This window comes from Aythya marila (assembly GCF_965140915.1).
Source record: "Aythya marila genome assembly, chromosome: Z".
In the NCBI taxonomy this organism is placed as follows: Eukaryota; Metazoa; Chordata; class Aves; order Anseriformes; family Anatidae; genus Aythya; species Aythya marila.
Genome location: NC_139080.1, coordinates 13,324,858 through 13,345,524, shown reverse-complemented (window position 1 = coordinate 13,345,524; position 20,667 = coordinate 13,324,858). Strand labels below are relative to the sequence as shown.

Genomic DNA, 20,667 nt, shown 5'->3' with positions numbered 1-20,667 from the left:
TTTTTTTTTTTTTTTTTTTTTTTTCTCCTTCCCGCCGTTGCGTGCGTGTCCGAGCGGTGCGCGGCTCCCCGCGGTGCTGGACCAGCTGGCGTTACAGGAGCCCTGATGTCTTCATCTGACTCCCCGCAGTTGTTGATGGAGTGTCTTTCTCAGATTTCCAGGCAGGGTCCCAAGAGCAGCACCCAGAGCCAGCTCCCGCTGCCAGGCGGCGCTCCCCGCGGCTCGGGCCGCTCCCGCCGCTGCTGAGCGCGGCCCCGGGGCCGCAGCGGGCACAGACCCCGGCACCGGCCGCGGACACAGCACCTGCGGCGGCCGGGGGAGGCCGCCGGGGCTGGCTTGTGCTGGCGGCTCCCCTCTGCCTCCACCCAGACCCGCGACCTCGCCCCCCTTCCCCACGCCTGCCCCCACCGCGCAAAAAGAGGGTCCCGGCGGCCGGACCCCGACCTGGCCCCCCATGCATCGCCCGTCCGGCCGCTCGGCTCCCCGGCGTTGATGTCCATCTCGGGTCCGACGAGACCAGCTCGGAGGTGAGGGCGAGGCGGGGGTCGCGGCGGGGCGGGAGGGGTACCCTCGTCGGGATGGGGGATACGGGGCCGCCCCCCCGGGGCGCCCCGGTGCCGGCGAGGTGCGAGGGCAGCGCCCGAGCCTGGACGGGCTCCGCGCAGCGGCCCCGGCGGCGGGCAGGGGTCGGAGCCCCGCGGCCAGAGCCCCCCGGTGAGACCCCTCCGCTGCCGCCCAGCGGGGCCGGGCCGGGCTGAAGCGGTCCCGGGGCAGCTGCCGGCTCCGGGAGGTGGGTGTCGGGGTGCAGGGGGAGCGGGGAAAAAGGGGTGAAAGGGAGAAAGGACGGGGGAAGGAGAAGGGAAAGGGAAAGGAGAGGAGAACGATAAGGAGGAAATGGAGAGGAGGGGAAAATTAAAGGAAAGGGAAATGGGGGAAAAAAAAAAAAAAAGAAGGGAAGGAGGAAAGAAAAAAGAAAATGTGGAGATGGAAGGGGAAAGGGAAACTGGAAGAGAAAGGCAAAGAAGAGGAACAGAAGCAGGAAATGAAAAAAATGAAAGGGAAAGAAGATAAGGGGTAAAGGAAAAGGAAAGGAGAAAAAGGGAAGAGGAAGAGAGTGAGAACAGGAAAAGGGAAAGGAAAGAGAACAGAGAAAATGAAAGGAGAAAAAGGAAAAGAAAAGGGAAAGGGGAAAGCAAAGTGGACTGGGAAAACTAAAGGGGAGAAAGTGAGGAGGAAAAAGAAAAGAGAGCAGGAAAGGGAAAAAGAAAAGGGGACAGGGAAAATTAAAAGGCAAGAGCAAAGGAAAAAGACTGGGGACAGAGAGAGGAGGGAAATGAAAGTTTGCCCGTAGCACAGCAAAGCTGCGCAGCCTTGCACCACAGGCCAGCCGGGTCCGCCCTGTCTCAGCCCTGGCACAGGTGCCCTGGTGCCGGGGGATGATGAGCACAAGGTGACCTGGCTGCCAGCATGGGGACATGGTGACACCCACCTGGCCCTGGGCGCAGGCCCCTGGGACCTGCCAGCCTGCCCCCAGGCAGCATGCCTGGGCTTACAGGGGATGGTGGCCACCCCACAGCCCCGCTTCCACAGCAGAAGATCCCACAGGATGGGGACAGGAGGGTCTGGGGGGGCACAGCTGCAAGCAGGTTGTTGGCCCCTGCTGAGTCCCCCGGGTGTCTCAGGGCTGGCAGGGAAGGGACAGGGCTGGGGGAGCACAGCAGCTGGGAGCTAACCCGTCCTCTCCTCCCTGCCAGGGGCCCGTGTTGGAAGGAGATCTAAGATGAAGTTATGGGATGTTGTGGCTGTCTGCGTGGTGCTGCTCAACACGGTCTCCACCTCGCCCCTGCCCACCGGTAAGATGCCTCCCGAGGGGCCCCCTTCAGTGGTAGAGGGGCCTGAAGACGATCTCTCCCCCATCAGCCTGCCGCCTCCCTATGCTGTGCACAGTGACTGTAAGAAACATTCCCCTTTGTAGCCACCGCTGTCTGTCTTGCTAAACCCGCTCCCCTTTGCTCAGGCATCAGGGTGAGGAAGGGACCCCCCCCTGCTTTCCTCCTCGCATTTTCCCAGGCAGGGGCACCAGCTCTGTCTGGCTGCAGCAGCTCCAATCCCAGTCATACTAAAAATCTTGGAGCTGGAGATGGCAGTGACCCCCTGTCCAGCCCTTCCTTCCCAGCAGTGTTAGGATTCCTTTGCTTGAAAAACCCTGAGACATGGGGAAGTTAATTCTGTGCAAAGGAGCCATGGGAGGGTCAAGCACCGTGTGATGCGGGCGCTGAAACTCCCTCCCCACCACTTCAGCCTCCTCTCGCTGCTCAGGGCTGCCAGTGCAGTTATTCACTGTCTGCAGTGGGCACGGGTCCTGGTGGACACTGCGCCGTGCTGCAAGGCACTGTACACATCCTGGAGTGCAGCTTAGTTTTGTTAAATCCTCCTTGGATCCTTATCCCAAAAGCAGTGTTTCCGTGTGGAAATTTACAGAAGAGTAGCAGTGGTGGGGATAGGAGCTTGGTGCAGAGCAATCCACATGAACTAGCTCACAGTAAGACAGCTTACAGTCCAAATGACAGATAATAATAATGCCTCGCTAATAATAGGTCTCCTACAATAGCAGATGCAGGATGTTAACAGTGGTATGCAAGTGTTACGCTAACACTGGTGGCTTTTTAAAGTGGGAGTTAATATGGCTCAATAAGAAGCGGCAAGATACTCACACAGATTGTGGGGATGTCCACTTGGCAAAGGCAGAGACACAGCTTGGAGGTTGTTCCCTTTGCCCTTGCTCATCCCTTTCCCTCTAGCTCGAAGCAGAGAGAATCCAATGACCGAGGCTCATTTTTATCTCCTTACCAGGAGGTATGTCCTTCCCTGCGGCTGTCACAGCTCTGACCACGGGCAGCCCCGTGCTGATTTCCCTGGGAGCAGCTGGGTTAGTGCAGCATGGAGGTGCTGAGCAGGGAATTGTACCCTGTGGCTCCACTTTGCATCTGCCCTCCAGCATCCCACTCCTTGTTCTCCACTTGGTCTCCTCTGTGTTGTCTCTTTGCTTGTGTTTTCCCCCTGTGGCTGCCACCTCCTCTCCAATCCCAACACCAGTCCCCTGCTGCTCAGCCACGGTGGGGAAGGTACTGATGTGCTGAGTAGTCCCACCAGAGGCAGAGATCAGCTTTGTGGGTGCTGTGCTGGTGATTTTAGCACAGACTGGCAGCAACACCAGCTCTCTGGTGAGAAGAGTGCTAGTGAGGAGGCAGCACAGGGCAGGAGATCATTAGTGCTCCCTCTTTCCAGGGAGGATGTATTTATGCAATACCACTTCTATCTTAAAAGCTACCTCTGGGAATACAGTTCCTCATGAGCTGGTGTCTCGCCAGAAGCTTGAGGGTATGGCTAGCAGTACAGAATTTGTCACTGTTTCCTCCTTTTTTTTTCTGTGGAGTGGGTAAGCAAGGAGGAAGATGGGCTGTGTTAACGTGTGTGGTGGCTGTGTGAACAGCCAGCCTTGTCCCAAAGCCTCTCCTTCCAGGACAGAGGGGGCTCCTAGGCACCACTAGAACAGTCCTTCCAGAAAGGACTGGTAGCTCGGCCTCCACCTCCTAATGTGGATCCTGTTGGATCCAATGGGCCTGGCTGTGAGGGGAGAATACCAGTGCTGCTCTTCACAGCAGAAGCTGAGAAAAACGCAGGCTGTTCCTGTGATCTTTGCACAGCAGCAGCACGGCACACTTGCCCAAATGCTGGAGACTCTGCTCTCAGCCAGGTTGCCAAACCGAGTGAGTCAGGGGAGACAGGCAGCTGTAAGAAAGCGTAGAAATACTTCGATTCATTTTCACACTGTTTTTGTTGACTTAAAAGCGTGTGGTGCCTGAAGAGCTGGCTGCAAGCACGTAGCCTGCGAGACCAATCCCATCCAGGCCAACAAGGGCTACGCACCATGTTGGAGTAACCACAGCCCTGCCCTTGGTGCACTTGTTCCTCTCTGCTCACCATTCAGTGCCACACACCGTTTGGAACGGGGAAGAGACAGAACAATGTACATAAGAGGGGTGGCAGCTGTGTTGCATAGACCTCCTGGTTTCTCCTTCCAGCGTCAGGCATGCTCACAGCCTGCTGGTGGGCCTGCCATGCCTTGGTACCCCTGGGGGCTGGTAGCCAGCATGGCATCTTTGGGAGACAGCTCACAAAGCTGAGCAGGACAGGGTGCCACATTATGGTGTTTGAAGAGGGGTGCACAGCTCTGCCCTATAGTAGTCCCCATGCAGGCTGGGTGGGGTAGCTCAGGTCTCTGATATGCCACGGGCAGTGGTGGGTTGTGAGATCAAGCCCCACTCTGAGGGGAAGGCCAAACACCTTGCTGGAGCACAGATCTGTTTTCCCAGGCTCTCGACACCTTTCTGCATTCTCATTTAAAGGGATTGCTTTCTCTGCAAAGTACTCTGAGGTCACCTGATGCTACCCCATCTCTTTCAGGTTGGCTGGAAATCTTCCTTCTTTCCAGCCTACAGGCAAGGTCCTAACCTCCCAGGCTGATCAGGTGTAATGTGCTGACCTTTGCTGTTCAGGACAGTAATTAGAGAGGGCAGAGAGTGTTGGCAATTGCAGTCTTCTGCATTTTTCATTGGACTGGATGCTGGGGTGAGAGTAGCCTCTGTAACTCTAGTGCATTTGAGATGATCCCAGTGTTTCTAAGTGTTTTAGGCATCCGTGCTCATGGGACAGCTTATTTCACATGAAGAAGAGTACTTGGGGAGTTTGTAACGTTAGAAAACACTTCCTTTGTTACCCTCATGCTACAGTCTGCAGTTAGAAGGACATAGTTAGCTTAAATAGTGAGTATGAACAGAACAAATATAAACTAAATTACTATAAAAAAAAACTTAGTTTGTCTTATATGTGTTTCCCAGCAAATACGTTTTGTAACTGCTTGCCCCTGTATAGCCATCATCAGCACATGTGTGAGGGCTGGAGTATCCCAAGATGCAGGACATGACATGTAGTCTCTTGATCTAGTGGGCATCTTGAGTAAGAACTAGCAGTACATATGCAAAAATCAATGAAAAATATCTCTTTTTAATAGACAGAGAAGATGTTTCTCTGAATTGTAATGACTGAGTTACTCCATGGCCACAGGATGGTGAACTGTTGTTGAGAGTTCCTTTGTCATGCTATAGCGTAGCACACCATGTTATAAGTGCGATATACCTCTGTTAAACATTCTTCATATCCCCTCCGAGGGGCATTTAATGTTAAGATTCTGCATTTAGCTGGAATGGAAGTATCTAGAATGAACAGTGCTATTATAAGGCTTCTAAAGGCAAAAACAATATTAAATTATACTTCCAAATGATTGTATTTCCTTCCCTACAGTATTTATTAGACAGAGTTTGTGTTACAAATCAGAACTCTCATGTTTCAGTCCAGGTTTTCCTGCCCCAAACCCTCACAGTGCAGCAGATGTGCTTTAGTGCAAGACACCCATAAGCCACAGAGGCAACCTGCCCCTGCACAGTAAATGCAATACATCAGAGAGGTTTTTGTCTGCCCCAGCCGAGCAGGTGCCACACTTGTCATTCGATCTGTGTGTATCCAGTGCAGCCAGTGCATCCAGCCACTCTCAGACTGAGTGCGCGTATGTCACTGGGCCAGCATATATATAGTAAAGTTTGTGCGTGGGCACGCCCAGGTCTTCTAGGCATTTAGAAATCTCAAGCATTCAAAGTTGTCTTCTTTTCATGTGCACAATTCTAGAAGACATATTCTAGGGCACATCTGGGTAAATCCAGATGCGCGTAGCCCTAGAAGCTGTTCTTGCTGCAGTCACGTGTATCTCCTGAATATACTCCCTTGAAGGGTGTTCAGAGACCTAAGGAGAAAATGATTGAAATGCAAGAGAATCTGGTTTTATTCTCATTTTAACAGTTATCCTTTGTTTAAAGTTTTATGTCTTTGCTCCTTTTCATTTTAGGGGCCTCAAAATTTTTCCAGTAGAAGTGTGGATCCTTTTAGATGTTTTGCAGATGTGCATTGCTAGATAACATACCTCAACATGCATTCCTTGGTCACCTTTCATAGGCCTCTTGAATGTATTTTAGAAATCCTTGTCAGCTCTGTGATGACTGTTGATGGATTGCTGGGAGAGTCAGTATTTGTCCACTAGAACAGGATCCTCAAAATGATAGGCTGCAGTGACTTGTAAGTTTTAGTATTCCTGCATAAGGCAGATATAGAATATTTAAAGTTACAGAAGCTGAGAGAAGCTGTTGGAGTCATCAAGTCCCACCCATCAAAATCAATGCTCACCTGAACATGAGCCAGCAGTGTGCCCAGGTGGCCAAGGCCAATGGCATCCTGGCTTGTGTCAGGAACAGTGCAGCCAGCAGGACCAGGGAGGTGATTGTCCCCCTGTACTCAGCTCTGGTGATGCCGCACCTCAAGTACTGTGTTCAGCTTTGGGCCCCTCAGTACAATAAGGACATCAAGGCCCTGCAGCAGGTCCAGAGAAGGGCTACAAAGCTGGTGAAGGGTCTGGAACACAAGCCCTGTGAGGAGCGGCTGAGGAGACTGGGGTTTTTTAGTCTGGAGGAGGCTCAGGGGAGACCTTATTGCTCTCTCCAGCTCCCTGAAAGGAAGGTGTGGGGAGCTGGGGGTTGACTTCTTCTCACAGGTAACCAGTGATGAGACTAGAGGGAATGGCCTCAAGCTGTGGCAGGAGAGGTTCAGGTTGGAAATGAGGAGACATTTCTTCTCAGAAAGAGCAGTCAGGCACTGGGACGGGTTGCCCAGGGAAGTGGTAGAGTCACCATCCCTGGGGGTATTTAAGGAAAGGTTGGACATGGTGCTTAGGGACATGGTTTAGTGGGTGACATTGGTAGTAGGGTGGTGGTAGGACCAGATGATCTTGGTGGTCTTTTCAAACCCTAATGTTTCTATGATTCTATGATCTAGTGCAAATACCCAGTCCTCGTCCCTCCCCAACACACACACACTACCAAGAAACTGTAACTTAAAACTTGGAGTACACAGGCCAAACCCCACGTAATGACACTTGCTGAAGATTCTCGTACTTCCATAGCAATATGTTAATGACAAGTAATAAGTGAGAATACTAAATATTGTGGCATAACAATGTTCAGGATCATCAGACATCTAATGAGTCCACTGACACACTAGTGCTGGTAGAATGGTTAACGCTGCAGGGTGGTCATTTTTTTTTGACAAAAACAGCTGTAGTTTCTGAGCAAATACTACTTGGTAAGGGGAACCAAAGGAAAGATTTCAATGATTTTTGGCAATCCAGTCTTGCTTACAGAGAGAAGAAAGAAAATAGAATCAAAAAGATATATTTGAGGCAGGTACAAACAAAGCATTAAGATACAAAATATGTCTGGTTTTAAGATCAAGGACAGAAAATGAATTATGTAAGACATTTCAAATATCAGCAATTTTTTAAGGAAAAAAGCCACAGTGTATGACTTAGCAGATATTTAATCTTTTGCTTTGGTCTGTATCTATTGGCACAGTGCTTACACTGAAAACTGCAGGCACATTTCTTTGAATTCAGTGCGACTCGTACAAATGCTTTAATGATTATTGAGTCTTAGAAAGAAGCAAACACTGGATTCAAAATACTTGTTTTTCTGCAAAATACTTGTTTTTCTGCATGTGGGCAAGGCAGTGGTACAGCAGGTGTGCCAGAACTTCTCAGGTGGCCACATTTTTTGAGGCAAGCTGGTCTTATCCCCTTCATCTAACAAGCTACAGACAAATATCTGGACTATCTCTGCTCCCATCCCAAACAGATCAGATTTCTTTGACAAAACCAGCAATAGCTTACAAATTTTTTGACAAGGAGGCATGTGTCCAGCATAGTGGCTTGGAAGGAGGCAGAGCTTTTCAGAGCCTTGCTGTCTCTGAGCAGCCACTGACACCATCTGATGAGTCCCACTGTGACATCTCCTGCAGCAGAGCAGGAGCACCTGCTTGAGATCCATGAACTGATGAATATAATAAGAACATTTTCAAAACTGTAATGTTAAAACTTTACATATCATGCCTATTGGAAAAAAAAAAAAAAAGTTGAAATACAGGAAGCAAATTTATTACTTATAGTCCAAATCAAAATCTGACCACAGCAGAGATTGTCCTTGCAGGCTCATCAGTCATGGCTTTGATCACGTGGCTGTGCTTTTCTGCTCCAGGACAGAGACTGGGACAGGGCCCCTTCCTGCTGCATTGCTGCCCGTGTTTGTTCCTTGGCACAGCCCTAAAGCCAGGAGATGCAGTGTAGGAGCATCCCAGGTGCAGCTGCTTGGTCAGAGTTGTGTTGAGCTGTTGTGGAAGCGGTGCCCCTGCTGTTGGATCAGTTGTCCTGCTCAGGTTCAGAGAGCTGGCACCGAAGTGGTGCAGTGTGACCAACGTGGAGTTTTACTAGTGACATGTGAGGGCTGACCTGGATCAGTTCTGCCCAGTAGTGCCAAAGAGAGTTTCTTTTTATTACCAGCAGTGTTTCCTCCATTTAAGTCTCCATGCCATGCCTCTTAGCTAGCTGCATGCCCTGTCACTAATAGAGGTCACAAGTTTCATGTCCCAGTACTTCTTTAAGGCTTCTTTAAGACTGTCTCAGTGATGGAACAGAACCAAGAGTTAAGCATAAACCCAACTTACAAGGGAAGCTCTAGATCTGCAGCATGGTACAGATCTGGAGGTGTACGAGGCCTTAGTGAGGAGATTTGGTGGGGAATAGGTCAGGTATGTTCCTCACCCAGCCTTGGCTCCTGCTCCGTCACTGGCTTCAGGCAGAGGGTGTCCACTTTGTCTCCTTTTTCCCTTTTTACACAGTTTGTGCTGTAACTTTGTCAGGTGCAGAGACTGCCTTTTGTGTGCTTGAATATGGTCCTTGTGCAGTAAGACCAGGACAGAGTCCTAGCTGCTACTGCAGGAGCTGTATCAAAACCTGGGAAGCAAGTGATGAAGGGCTGTCTGTTTCTTGGTGCCTCAGAGCTGGTTGTTCAAAGCTCTCAGTCAGAGGTGAGACCACAGCCACCTGCTGGTCCCTTGCTACCTGACTGCAAGATGTGACACCCCTTTGACCACCCCCAGAGAGGCCAGAGGATGTGCTCAGCCCCAAGGTCAGGCAGAAATTTATGGATGACTCCCATTTGGACCAGATTAGGAGTAAGAAACACTGGTGGACTGGTCAGCTTGCAAGACAGCTTCCTTCACCTCAACCAATTCACCTGGCCTCGCTTTTTCTTCCTGTTACCAAACCATTCCCCCACTGGCAGCAGTTGTGATGGTCTTGTTGTTCCTACCTTATCTTCTCCTGCTGGGAACCACAGAGTGAGGTTCCCTGGGGAGACTGAGCATCTCATACATGTGAGAAAGCAAGAAAAAAGATGCAAGGGGAAGCACCAAGCACGGTAATGTGAAAATATGAAGTACTCTGGAGGTTCAGCACTGTGACCAACATATGGGAATTGGCAGGGTGAGCTGGTGAGCTACAAACAGAAAATTGTCTGCTCCATAAGGAACAAGCACATCTTGTTGAACCCCGTGCCTGTTTCTAGTACTGCCTTATCATACCTGACTGGTGTGAGTGGCGCCAGGTTACTTAGCCAAGTTACTTAGCCCTTTGCCCTGATGAGAGACAAGTGACACCAGCGGCAGGCTCCATTTCTGAGACCTTTCTGCATGTGAGCAGGGACGTGGTGTTTCCTGGGAGCTGGCAGGGAGCAAGGCACTGAACCAGAACTGTATTAAACATTTAGAGATGAGGTGACCTGCTGTCTTTGATGCTCTGTTACCTAATGGACACAACCAACTGGTTTCCATTTCACTTCACAAGGCAATTATGCCTTACAGATTTTCATGCAAGGCATGAAAGCAAAGTCATTCTTCAAAGAAGTGGTGTTTTAATTGTTTAAATCCTGAAAACTTTTTAGTGTAACTAGTTTTAGCAACTGGCTTTCATTTAAAGCCTGCGTGATAAGCTTTGTTTTCACAAGTACTTAATTTTCAGTAAAATACATATTTCATCCCCATCATAGTTCACATTTTATTTACAAAGAAGAATGATCATAACATGAGTATTTTTGGCTCGCTAAGGTCACACTTCCACAAACAGATTACCCCAAGGGTCTCCTAAAATATGCCTTTGTAGTATGAGATGGAGAGACTCTGTGTTGTAGGGCTTGTCCACTATGATAAGTACCTGAAAAAAATTGCAACAAAGCAAGCTAAGAATAAAATAATTAATGAATAAATGGTATACCAGAGTCATCTTCATAAGCAGTGAAAACATGAGGCTGGTTCATTGCAGTTATAATTAGAGGCACATGACTTGTATATTTCCCACCAACAAATGATCTAAGAACAAACATCTTTGTGATTATAACTTTGGAGGAAACTTAAAATTAACCAGGAAAGAAAGGAAATTAAAATATTTTAGTTAAGGGCCCAGATGAAAGTACCAGAACTGTTTTTGAAAAAGGGCCATTTGATGTTAACACAGATCTGGATCTGGGTTTTCTAAATAGTGCTTATCATTATAATTAGCTGGATTAAATCCCTTGGACTTTGAAATCTTACTTTAAACAAGAGTCTGAATGCTGCTATTTGAACCTCTCTAACTGAAAGACAGCTGTGTTTAAGTGAAATATTATCCTGGTAATTGTATTAAATGTTTAGCATGATGTTTTGATGTAGTCGTTACACAATACCACAAATATATGCATAAAAGATACAATGTAAAACAAAAGTACAATTTTATCATTTTTAGTATACCTTATGTGAGTTTTATTCAATCACTTTTACTCAGGACATGCAGAGTGTCAGCTGATCCTGCAGTGACATGCTTATGTTTTCCAAAGATCAGTAGAGAAAATGATTCCATAAATACAGTTCCCAATACCTTTAAACTTCAAGTTTTATGAGATTGGGAATAAAAAGGAAAACCTGCTTCTATAATTATTATTTTGCAGTTAATAGAACTTCAGACTTTCTTGTAAGCCATAATAAACAGCATGGTTAGAAGAGACTGTAGTTAGCCTTTTAAATCCATAACCAGGCACCAAAATGAGTAACTGGATTTTTTTTTTTTTCTCAAAAGCTGAAGATCCATCTGTTCCCACTGAAACCAATTTGTGGTCAGGTACAAACCGAGGGTTTCTTGCTCTACCATGCTGGGTTACTGCCACTGCAGGGGAATATTTGGCTTTAAAATAAATCTGTTGCTAGTGAAACCAAAGGAATAGTTTTACGAAATGTAATTTTGATCCCATTTGAACAGAAAGAAATAAAATGTCCATTTTTTCCTTAATGGAAACAGTGTTCCTTAGAATGTGACAAGCTTGCTTTGGATATTCATTTAGACCTACCTTATGTGTGAGTCTGTCTGACCACTGTTTAGTGTTCTAAAAAGCGCAGGCACCAGATCCCTGCCCCGCTGGCACACGGTGTCTCTAATTAATTGGAAATGCAACAGCAGGCTCTGGGGCTGCAGCAGAGAAAGTGCCCAGAGGAAGGCACATTTCCCTGCATGCAGGGTTATGGGTTGGCTTTCTGCAGGGACTGGTGGGGAGCTCTGGGGGTGTTTGCTGCAGGAGCCTGCACCCATTGCCAGCTTTTATTGTGCCCAGGGGACACGGGACCATGCTGGAGACAGGAAGGTCAAAGCCTCAGGTTCTGGGGAGCAGCTGCGAGGCAAGAATTTCATCATGCATTCAACAGGGAAGTTCCTAACCTGGGTCAAAATTGTAATCTGATTGTGTCCTAAGTGTTTTGAACCTAAAGGTTAAAAAAGAAAGCAGACAGCTTGCAGACAGCAAACAGAAGGTGCAAATATTCTTGTTTTCTAAGCATCTTACTTAAAATGGGTCTCACATCTTTACTTTTGTTTGACTCCCAGGGTTTGGGATATTTGATGTTGACCAGCTCTCCTCCCAGCCTGGTCACTTTCCAGATGCCTGTGTTTAGCAGTCCTATGGTGTTTCATTCCTTCCTTCTTTGCATTTTTACTATTTTTCTGATCCTTAGAGAAACTTCTGGCAGATCAACAGCCCTGGTTCATCTGGACATGGAAGACAGAGCTGCCTCAAAGCAGAGTGGCTGCCATTCATAGCCCCTGCTCTTGACACTCCAGCACTAGAAGGCACACTCATGCTGTGGTTGCCAGCAGAGGAGAAGTCTCTGCCTTTTCCTAGCTGAGAGGTCAGGTCTTTGGGACAGCATTGAAAGAGGTAGCTGCAAGAGAGTGAAGTGTGGCTGTCCCATCCCTGGAAGTGTTCAAGGCCAGGCTGGATGGCGCTTTTAGCAGCCTGGTCTGGTGGGATGTGTCCTGGGAGATGTCCCTGCCCATGGCAGGGGTCTGGAACTGGTGATGTTTAAGGCCCCTTCCAACCCAAACCATTCTGTGACTGTGAGCAGGAGCAGGACACTTTGCCACAGCTCCTGCCAGGGCACCGCTGCCTGCCCCATGCTCCTGCTGACAGGGTGCTAGGCAGTGGTGATGCTAAAGCATGTCTGTAACTGGAATGTGAGAGGGTCAAGGGCAGAGAAAGTAGGACAAGAGGTTTAGTGCCATGGGAAGGAGAGACTCAGCAGGCTGGTATTCCGAGAGGTCAACAGTCAGGAAGCGGCTCTCAAAAACATGGTGTAAACCCCAAGCAAAACCTCATGACTTTACACCAGTCTTGTGAGTCTTCATGGCACCCTGTTGTAAACGGTGGGGCTCAGCCTTGTCACATTGCCCCCTGGGGTCTGTGAGCCCTTCTCCCATGCTGTGGGCAAGATACACAGAGGCCAAGTGACACCCAAGGGAAATTTTATATGTCCAGGATGTCTCTCCCCCAGGGAATGCCTGCTTTGAGGTTTGTCACAGCAATGCACATATGAGCCAACCTTACTAACCTGTATTGAGCACATGCTGTTGTGGGCTATCCTGTCCCACTTTATCCTATCCTAGATGGCTTCAGATTTTTTAATTTTGATTCTTTTACACCCTGGAGCCAGCGACCAGGGACTGCTGCTCAGAAAAGATTTTGCTGCTTTTGTTGCCGTAGTGTCTGAGCATTTTCTGCTAGCACTTTGTACAGCTTGACAAGCATCTGTCATGTTTGTTCTCTCAGCTTTTCCACCAGAAGGGAGGTGTTGTCAGTAAATCAGTTTGTTTTGAAAAAAATGTGTGTGTATGTAATTATATGTATTTGTACATGTGTATGTGCAAATATAACACACAAGTGCACGTGCCAACTGTGTGTTTTATAGGTAGGGATAATAATCTTTTTTTTTTCACAGGGATGTGAAGTCCCCACAGAAAGCCCTTCCTACTGCACAGTTAAGCCAGCACGGTCTATGCAGTGTTGTGCATTAGAGAAGCAAAGCTGCCAGGCTGTAGACTTTCATTCTGAGACTATAAATGGTTTTCAAACTGTTTGCAACAGAGGGGTGACTAACTAAAGGAGATCATGTCTGAATCGAGTGCCTGTTTTCAGGGTAGAAACCAGCATTAGATGCCAAGGCAGCCCCTCAGAGTGTGCTGGTGTTCTCTGGCCGCACAGCCCAGCACCCCTTCACCTCCAGCATCACTTATGCAGTGCATGGACCAAACAAGTGCTCATCATGCAGTGGCTGTGGTGTGGTGAGCTCTCTCAGCATCTCTGGAGCACATCTACTGAGTGAACCTCAGGCTGGGATTGTCCTACTGTCTTTCTTTGCCTTCCCTGCTGTTAGCCTTGTATGGTTCTTAGTCCTTGGTCAGTGGTTATTGTTTATTCATGTATGATATCTGGTGGTAACTTAGCACTTACCTCTAGTGCCTTGTTTCAGCCCATCACAGTTTTTGTTAATGACAGCATTTCTGCTTGGTTGCCCAGCATCCTACTTCAGCTTTTTTTTTTACAGGCTGTCCTGGCTGTCAAAACCCTGCAAGCCACTCTTAGTGGATATGCAGAAAACTAGCACCAAGCCACTCCAGTCAGTGTAATTACCACTGCTTGGGCCCATCACTTAGTGGTCATTGGGTCCAGCTGCACTTGATGCTGTGCCAGGAGCACAGGTCCATGCCAAAAGGCACATCACTGCATTGATAGTGACAAGTTTGGGCTCCACAGGTAGAGGGTGTTGTTGCTTATGACAGCTTGCAAGGATTCACCACATGGCCCGGTAACACAGCTGCCATTGTGTTTAAAATCATGTAGACACATAGTCCTGTAACAGCATGTGCAGTGGTAGGTAGGCAGACGCTGTCCAGGGCTGACAGGTCCAGCACACTTCCTCAAGGAAGGCTACGTGCCCACCATTCCCACAGGTTCCCAAATATCACCTGCATGCCTCCTCCTTCCTCCGGTGATGTAATTCCCAAATACTGATGGTCACTGCAGGAGTCCTCTGGACTGATTTGGATATCTGCTTGGGATGTTTTCCAATTCCCTGGGCTGAAGGGGAAGTCCACCCCTGAGACAGCATATTGGCATTCATCATACTCACAGTGCTGGCAGCCCTCCCAGTGAGTCTCCCAAGTGGCCTGATGTTGCAAGAGGGGATGAGCTGAGCAGGGATCTCCAGCTCCTTTATCTGCATTGGCCACGCACACTTCATCCCTGATTGCAGCTCAGAGTCCTTCTTCCTGTGTGGTTTATGTTAGAGCCCTGGTGAGATCAGTGGAGTCAGTCATGCTGCTAATTACCCCATGTTCTGGTTGCAGCAAGTCCATGTGCATAGGTAGGGCTCCTCTAGTTGTTGCTCAGTTGGCTTGGTTATTTGTCTACTTTTTCTCTTCTGCTTCCACCTTCTCCTGTGTTGACAGCTCATGCCTGCGTTAGTGTTGCATAGGTCTCCTCTACGGCATGTTTCCTCCCTCTTAATATCACAGACCACTTTACAGTGCAGAAGGCTTTCAGTGACATTAGCTCCCTTGTTGTAGCTGGGGTCGTCATCTTGCATGAACCAGGACAAGTGACAGCATGGGCTCCAAATGGGGCACAGTCTACAGCATGGGCCTTTTCCCCTCTTTGTCTGCTCTCCAGGGTGTATTTCACTGGCTTGAATAGGACAGTGCTTCAACCCTATAGCCATCAGGTTAACATTAGTAAACCAAGTAGACTCCTGCACATAGCACCGTCACAGGGGTGAGTGACATCTTTGCACCTGAACTGCAAGCAGTTTAAAAACAGTATGCCCAGCTGGGTTTTATTTATTCAGGTAATCCACAGTTTTGCTTCTCTCTTCTTAGATGGGAGGAAACACTTCCCACGCTGCATCAGCAGCATACCAGGCTTGAGATAAGTATGAGGCTGAAGGTTTCAGACAAGGATCTCCAGGCTGGGTTTCCCTGTAACAATCTCCCATCCTCTTCCTGATGGTTGACTGCTGCATGGGTTTTGCTGAACCCTGGTATGCTTCCCTGATTGTTGTGTTTTGGTCTCATGTCACATTTGCTACAAGGATTGGGACAGGAGTATGTGGCAGATGTATGGGCTGGGGTAGTCACAGTAGTACGAGTGGGGTAATTTCAGAGTGAGAGTAGAGAATGGCACAGCCAGAGCTATCTCATCAGGGAGAGAGATCTTTCCCCATGGGTTATAAGTGAGATTCTGTGTAAGAAACCTAGAAGCTGCCCAGTCTCACAGCAACAAGAGCAAGTGCCTCCTGCCAAAGCCTTCTCCATCCGTCTGTGCCAGGGACATCCTTGTATTTCATCATTGGACGTTGGGCCAGTTCCAAGTGGGTTGTCTTTCTTGACTGGGTCTAGCATGGAGTCTACCTCCTCTTGCCTTTAAGGAATGTAGCCTACCTACCACCTTGATCAGGACCTTGCTCAGGAGGGCTGTGTTCATATGGCGTGGACAGACCAGCCTGTCCTGCAAGAACCAGGCAGTGCATTCAATGGATGCACCTACCCATGCTACCCCCTCCAGTAGGTATGGCTATCAGTGGGTGTTTTGGTACCTGATACAGAGGTAGCAGCAAAGGAGTGCCCAAAGGGTGCACTTGCCATTGGTGGACAAGACTATGGGGCTTGGCACAGGACCCTGCCTTGTTCAGGTCCCATATGGCTGTGTAGGTTAGCAGATATCCCTTCTTTGCATCTCTTCAGAGCCACAGGTGTTAGTGGCTGTTGCCTTTAGCAAGGATACCTGTAAAGCAAAGTGGAATTCACTTTTCCCGGGTCCAAACTCTTCAGTTTATAGCATCCCACTTCCCATGTGTCACCCTCTTTATGTGAAGGTACACAATCACCTGCCTTCATTACTCTTTTACCAATCTGCACTATTTTGTGGAAGCCATCCATGAGAAGCTGTGTATTTCTGATCCATCCCTCTGTGATTGTGAAGGGTGCCACTGGGATGTGGCTGCTTTGGGAAGGGAACTGTACTCATCCTTAAGTGCAGACACGCTGTGTTTCAGCAGATTTTTACACTAACAGAGCTCACATCTTGCTGCAATGGGAGGCAGCCTTGTGCCTTCCCCACTTCTGTGAACAGGGTCAATGCATTCACATCTGGGCTGTGAACATTTGCTGCCTGGTCTCCCACCAGGGCTCTTGTCTGTTATAGTGCTCATTAGGGAAATGTGGCACAGAGCTGTTGCCTGCAGAGCTGTTCCTGTCTCATCTGTGTGACAGGAACAACACATCAGGCATATTTTTTCCCAGTATTTGCAGTTCGTGGGACATTTGTAGAGGTCCTTCTGGAGTCCTTTTAGACCCTTGTGGTGTGTGAAACCAGTCTACTATGCAGGTACACACTTAGGAGTTAAGTACAGAAAGAAGCATCTTCTTACGTTTTCTGGCAAAAGAAGTGAGTCTTCAAAGACTCAATTTTTGGCAATAAGAATGGGAGAAAAAAATCTTAATACTGCAATGTTATTTAAGTATTTAAGATACATTCATTAATAATACAAAATAAAGGCATCTAGATATGGGCCTCTGACAGCCTGACCTGTCATTAAATCACTGTCTTCACTAAAACAAATCACACTGAGGGATTTAGTCCATGGGAAGATTTCAGATATGATGTTATTCCAAATCATGATGAAAAAACTGAAATCTCAGAACATTTCAGAAGAACATATTCAATTTCACCCTCCTTGAAGAGGTTCGTTCTACTAGTGTCAAAACATTTCATTGCCTTTAACATTTAATTTACTTGAATAATTTGTCTCTGGTAGAGTACATATCAAGTGAAAAATGAAATAGGTAATTTAACTTCATAGAAAGAAAATGCGTTAATAAAATTTCCCTTGAAAATTAACATAATACTTCTTTTCCAGCCTATTTCTACTCAGTCTAATAAGCATCTGGTGATACAAAATAGTTCTACAAGATAATTTTCAAAAGCTCTGATAGTAATTATCCTCTAAAAGCATTAAAAAACAGGCATCCAGCCAAGAATAATAGCTTAGCCTGGCACCCCAGGAAATTTCTCCTTCTGTCCTGCCCCAAACCCTTATCAATAGGTGGCTTTGGCAATACTAACCGCTGCTGGTGTGAAAAGACAACTAACAATTACAAACACAAAATTGCCTCAAAGAAACCTCATCCCTTTGCTGCTTGCTAGGGATGAGCTAGGAAGAGCTTGTGTAACTCTCCACAGTAGCTTCATCCACCCAACAACTAATATTCATATCGTGACATGATTCTCTTTCCCTCAATTTTGACAAGGTTCATCCAATACTGAAAGACAAGCCAGAGTGCTACCAAGCATAAGCAGACACCTGCAGAGATACATACATATCTCATTCCTTTTTCCCCATGAGTTTTCAAATGAGTTTCCAAATTCCCTTTAGTTTTAGCGTGTCTGAAGTAGAGGGCAGGGCAGCTTGCATGTGTCTTGTGTTTTTGAGCCACAAACTGACAAACTTCTCTTCATGACAACTGACATGTGACAAAGCATTTTCTCTCTTTCTCGAACAGCTAATATGCCAGAGGATTATCCAGATCAGTTTGATGAGGTAGTGGACTTTATCCAAGCCACCATTAAAAGACTGAGGAGGTCGCCAGATAAACAGACTCCAATTTTTTCCAGGCGGGAGAGGAACCGGCAAAATGCAGCCATGAACATAGAGAATTCCAGCAAAAAGGGAAGGAGGAATCAAAAGGGCAAAAATCGGGGATGTGTCTTAACAGAAATACATTTAAATGTGACTGACTTGGATTTGGGATACGAAACCAAAGAAGAGCTCATCTTCCGGTATTGCAGTGGATCTTGTGATGCAGCTGAGACTACATATGACAAAATTTTAAAAAACTTAACCCGAAAGAAAAAACTAGTCAATGACAAAGTGAGGCAAGCTTGTTGCAGACCCACAGCCTTTGATGACGACCTGTCCTTTTTGGACGATAACCTGGTTTACCACATACTGAAAAAACATTCCGCGAAAAGGTGTGGATGTGTCTGACACTTGCTCACTGGAGGCGGCTCCAGTTTTGCATTCCTGCCATGATGCAAAGAAAGGGACCAAGGTTCCCGGGGAAGCTTCTGCTCAGAATGGAGAAAAGAGGACCAAGAACGCAGAGCGAGGGGGCGTGGGAGCCCAGGGGAGCGTGAGGCTGCCTAAAAGATGGAGGCTTTTGAAGTCCTACAGGAAAGTAAATAAAAGCTTGGGTGGAGAGCCAATGGCTGGATGGCGTTCACACTCCCGTTCCCATTTGACACAGTCCACCACCAGTGAGACTCGGATCCATGAGGAATGTGCTTAAAAACACAACCCTGCAGTACCACACTGCGGTGCAGTCACTCCCACCCGCACCAGGAAGCTGAGCTGAGGAGCAGCTTATGGGTACCCTGCTCATCCCCTGTGCCCTCAGCTCTACCAAAAGACACATTGCGCTGTTGCTCGTTGAAGGGTGGTTCCTCAGCACTTAGGACCACTTCTAAACTATAATGAGATTAATCTAAGATGGTATCGAGCAAAAATCAAAATTCCCAGGCTCAAGTTCTGCAGGGCCAGTATCGGTATAAAGCAAAACAGTTCCACTTACTGGTTAAGTTTGGTTATTTCCATCTCGTGTTTCTTCAAAGCAAGTGTAGGATTTCATTCTTCTGCTACCTATGAGAACAAGTTGAGTTTTTAAGCACTTCTTCCTAGTATAGTAAGAGAAACAACATGCCCGGCCTACACAAAACGTGTTTCTTTTGGTTTACAAAGGACTAATGTTACTTGGGTAACTACATTTGTATTTGGTCATTGTGAGTGAGCAGAGACTACTTGATGCAATGCATCCATTCAGAGACATAAATATACAGAAGATATTTATTAAGATTAAGTTATTGTTATTTATTACAGTTCGGTAATGAGTCTCCTTTCCTTATTTATTAAAGTTTCTTTTCAAAGGTGCCAAAGTAGAAGGTGCTTGGAAGATACAGAGAGACAAATAAGTTGGGAACAACGGTCCATGCTTTTGAAAGTGTTAACTTGAATGCAAAAAATCACTTACTTTACCTTTTTTGCTTTTAAACAAAAACCTGATTATGTTCACAGAATGTAGTGCCAAAGTCTGCAGCCCTTTCTCCTGTTCACCAACACTTCTGAAAGTGACTGCAGTCATACCAGTGGAGGAGCAAACGGCTCTACATGAGTGAGGGTCGCAGCACTTGGCTCAGCATTAGCCATTTGATAGACAAACTAATTCTAGTCATATTTAAAATGTAGCCACATTTTTTTCTCACACTTTTTGCCAACTGACCTCATATAACTATTGACAAATGGAAATTAATCACATTTAGCCTTATAATTTCTTGTTGTATTTATTTAAGCTTTTCCTTCCGTATTTCCATATAGAAAAAGTTAAATCCCTCTTATTAGTTAGCCCTGGATTTAATATAGTCTGCAGGTAAACAATTGTGTTAAGTAACCAAAGAGTTTTATATAATTTACTGAAACATTACAGGATCATACCCATGCAGCAAAGCAGTCTGAGTTTCCTTACAGTGAAGGGGATAGTACAGCAAAGGCATTTGTACCTGACCGCCTGCTCGTTCTGGAGACTATTTTCCTAGAAGGAGCAGCAGTGCAGGTCTCTAGACATACCTGACAATTGGTGAAGCATCAACTCACACAAAACCCAAAAAAGAAAAAAAAAAAAGTAAGAAAAAAAAAATCCCAATTGAAAAACAAAAAGGATGGTCCAACCTTTAATCTCATGCGTGCAATGACTTGACTCTCCTCACTCATTTTGCCCTGGGCCCCTCGGGCACCAGACAAGAAGACTCTAGTGGACAAAAAAGTCCAGAACACACCTAGAAAGATGTGCATTGTCTGCAAAATATAATTCATCCGCGACCTCCGCTGCTTTTACAAAATCACAGAATTGTAGGGGTTGGAAGGGACTTCACGAGATCATTGGGTCCAACCCCCCAGCTTTCTTGGGCTGATGGAGGCAGCACAGAGACCACCTGCAGGGTCATGGGGATACCTCAGCCCCTGTGCTGGGCAGGGCACAGCTGAGATGCCACCATTGGCATCGGTGTGATTTGGGCACTATCAGCCCAACCTGCCAGGCCAGGGCTGAGTTGCCCTGCGGGGTGGTTGGCTGCGCGCAGTGCTCGGGGGAGCGCAGCCCCTGCTGCTCAGCACTTACCCCCACAGCATTGTCTGCGCAACTCAAAGAGGCTGCCGCCAAAGCAAAACACTATGTTAAAAATACAAAAGGGTAAAGTTTGTGATTTTTTT

At 47.2% G+C, this 20,667-nt stretch overlaps 1 protein-coding gene across 1 annotated transcript; it reads left to right on the top strand.

Moving 5' to 3' along the window:
- The first annotated feature begins 295 nt into the window (after positions 1-295).
- Positions 296-18,755, top strand: GDNF (glial cell derived neurotrophic factor). Its single transcript, XM_082784135.1, has 3 exons — positions 296-527; positions 1,755-1,952; positions 17,909-18,755. The coding sequence occupies exons 2-3, from the start codon at positions 1,781-1,783 to the stop codon at positions 18,391-18,393; spliced, it is 657 nt and encodes a 218-aa protein (XP_082640261.1). The 5' UTR covers positions 296-527; positions 1,755-1,780; the 3' UTR covers positions 18,394-18,755.
- Positions 18,756-20,667: the final 1,912 nt, after the last annotated feature.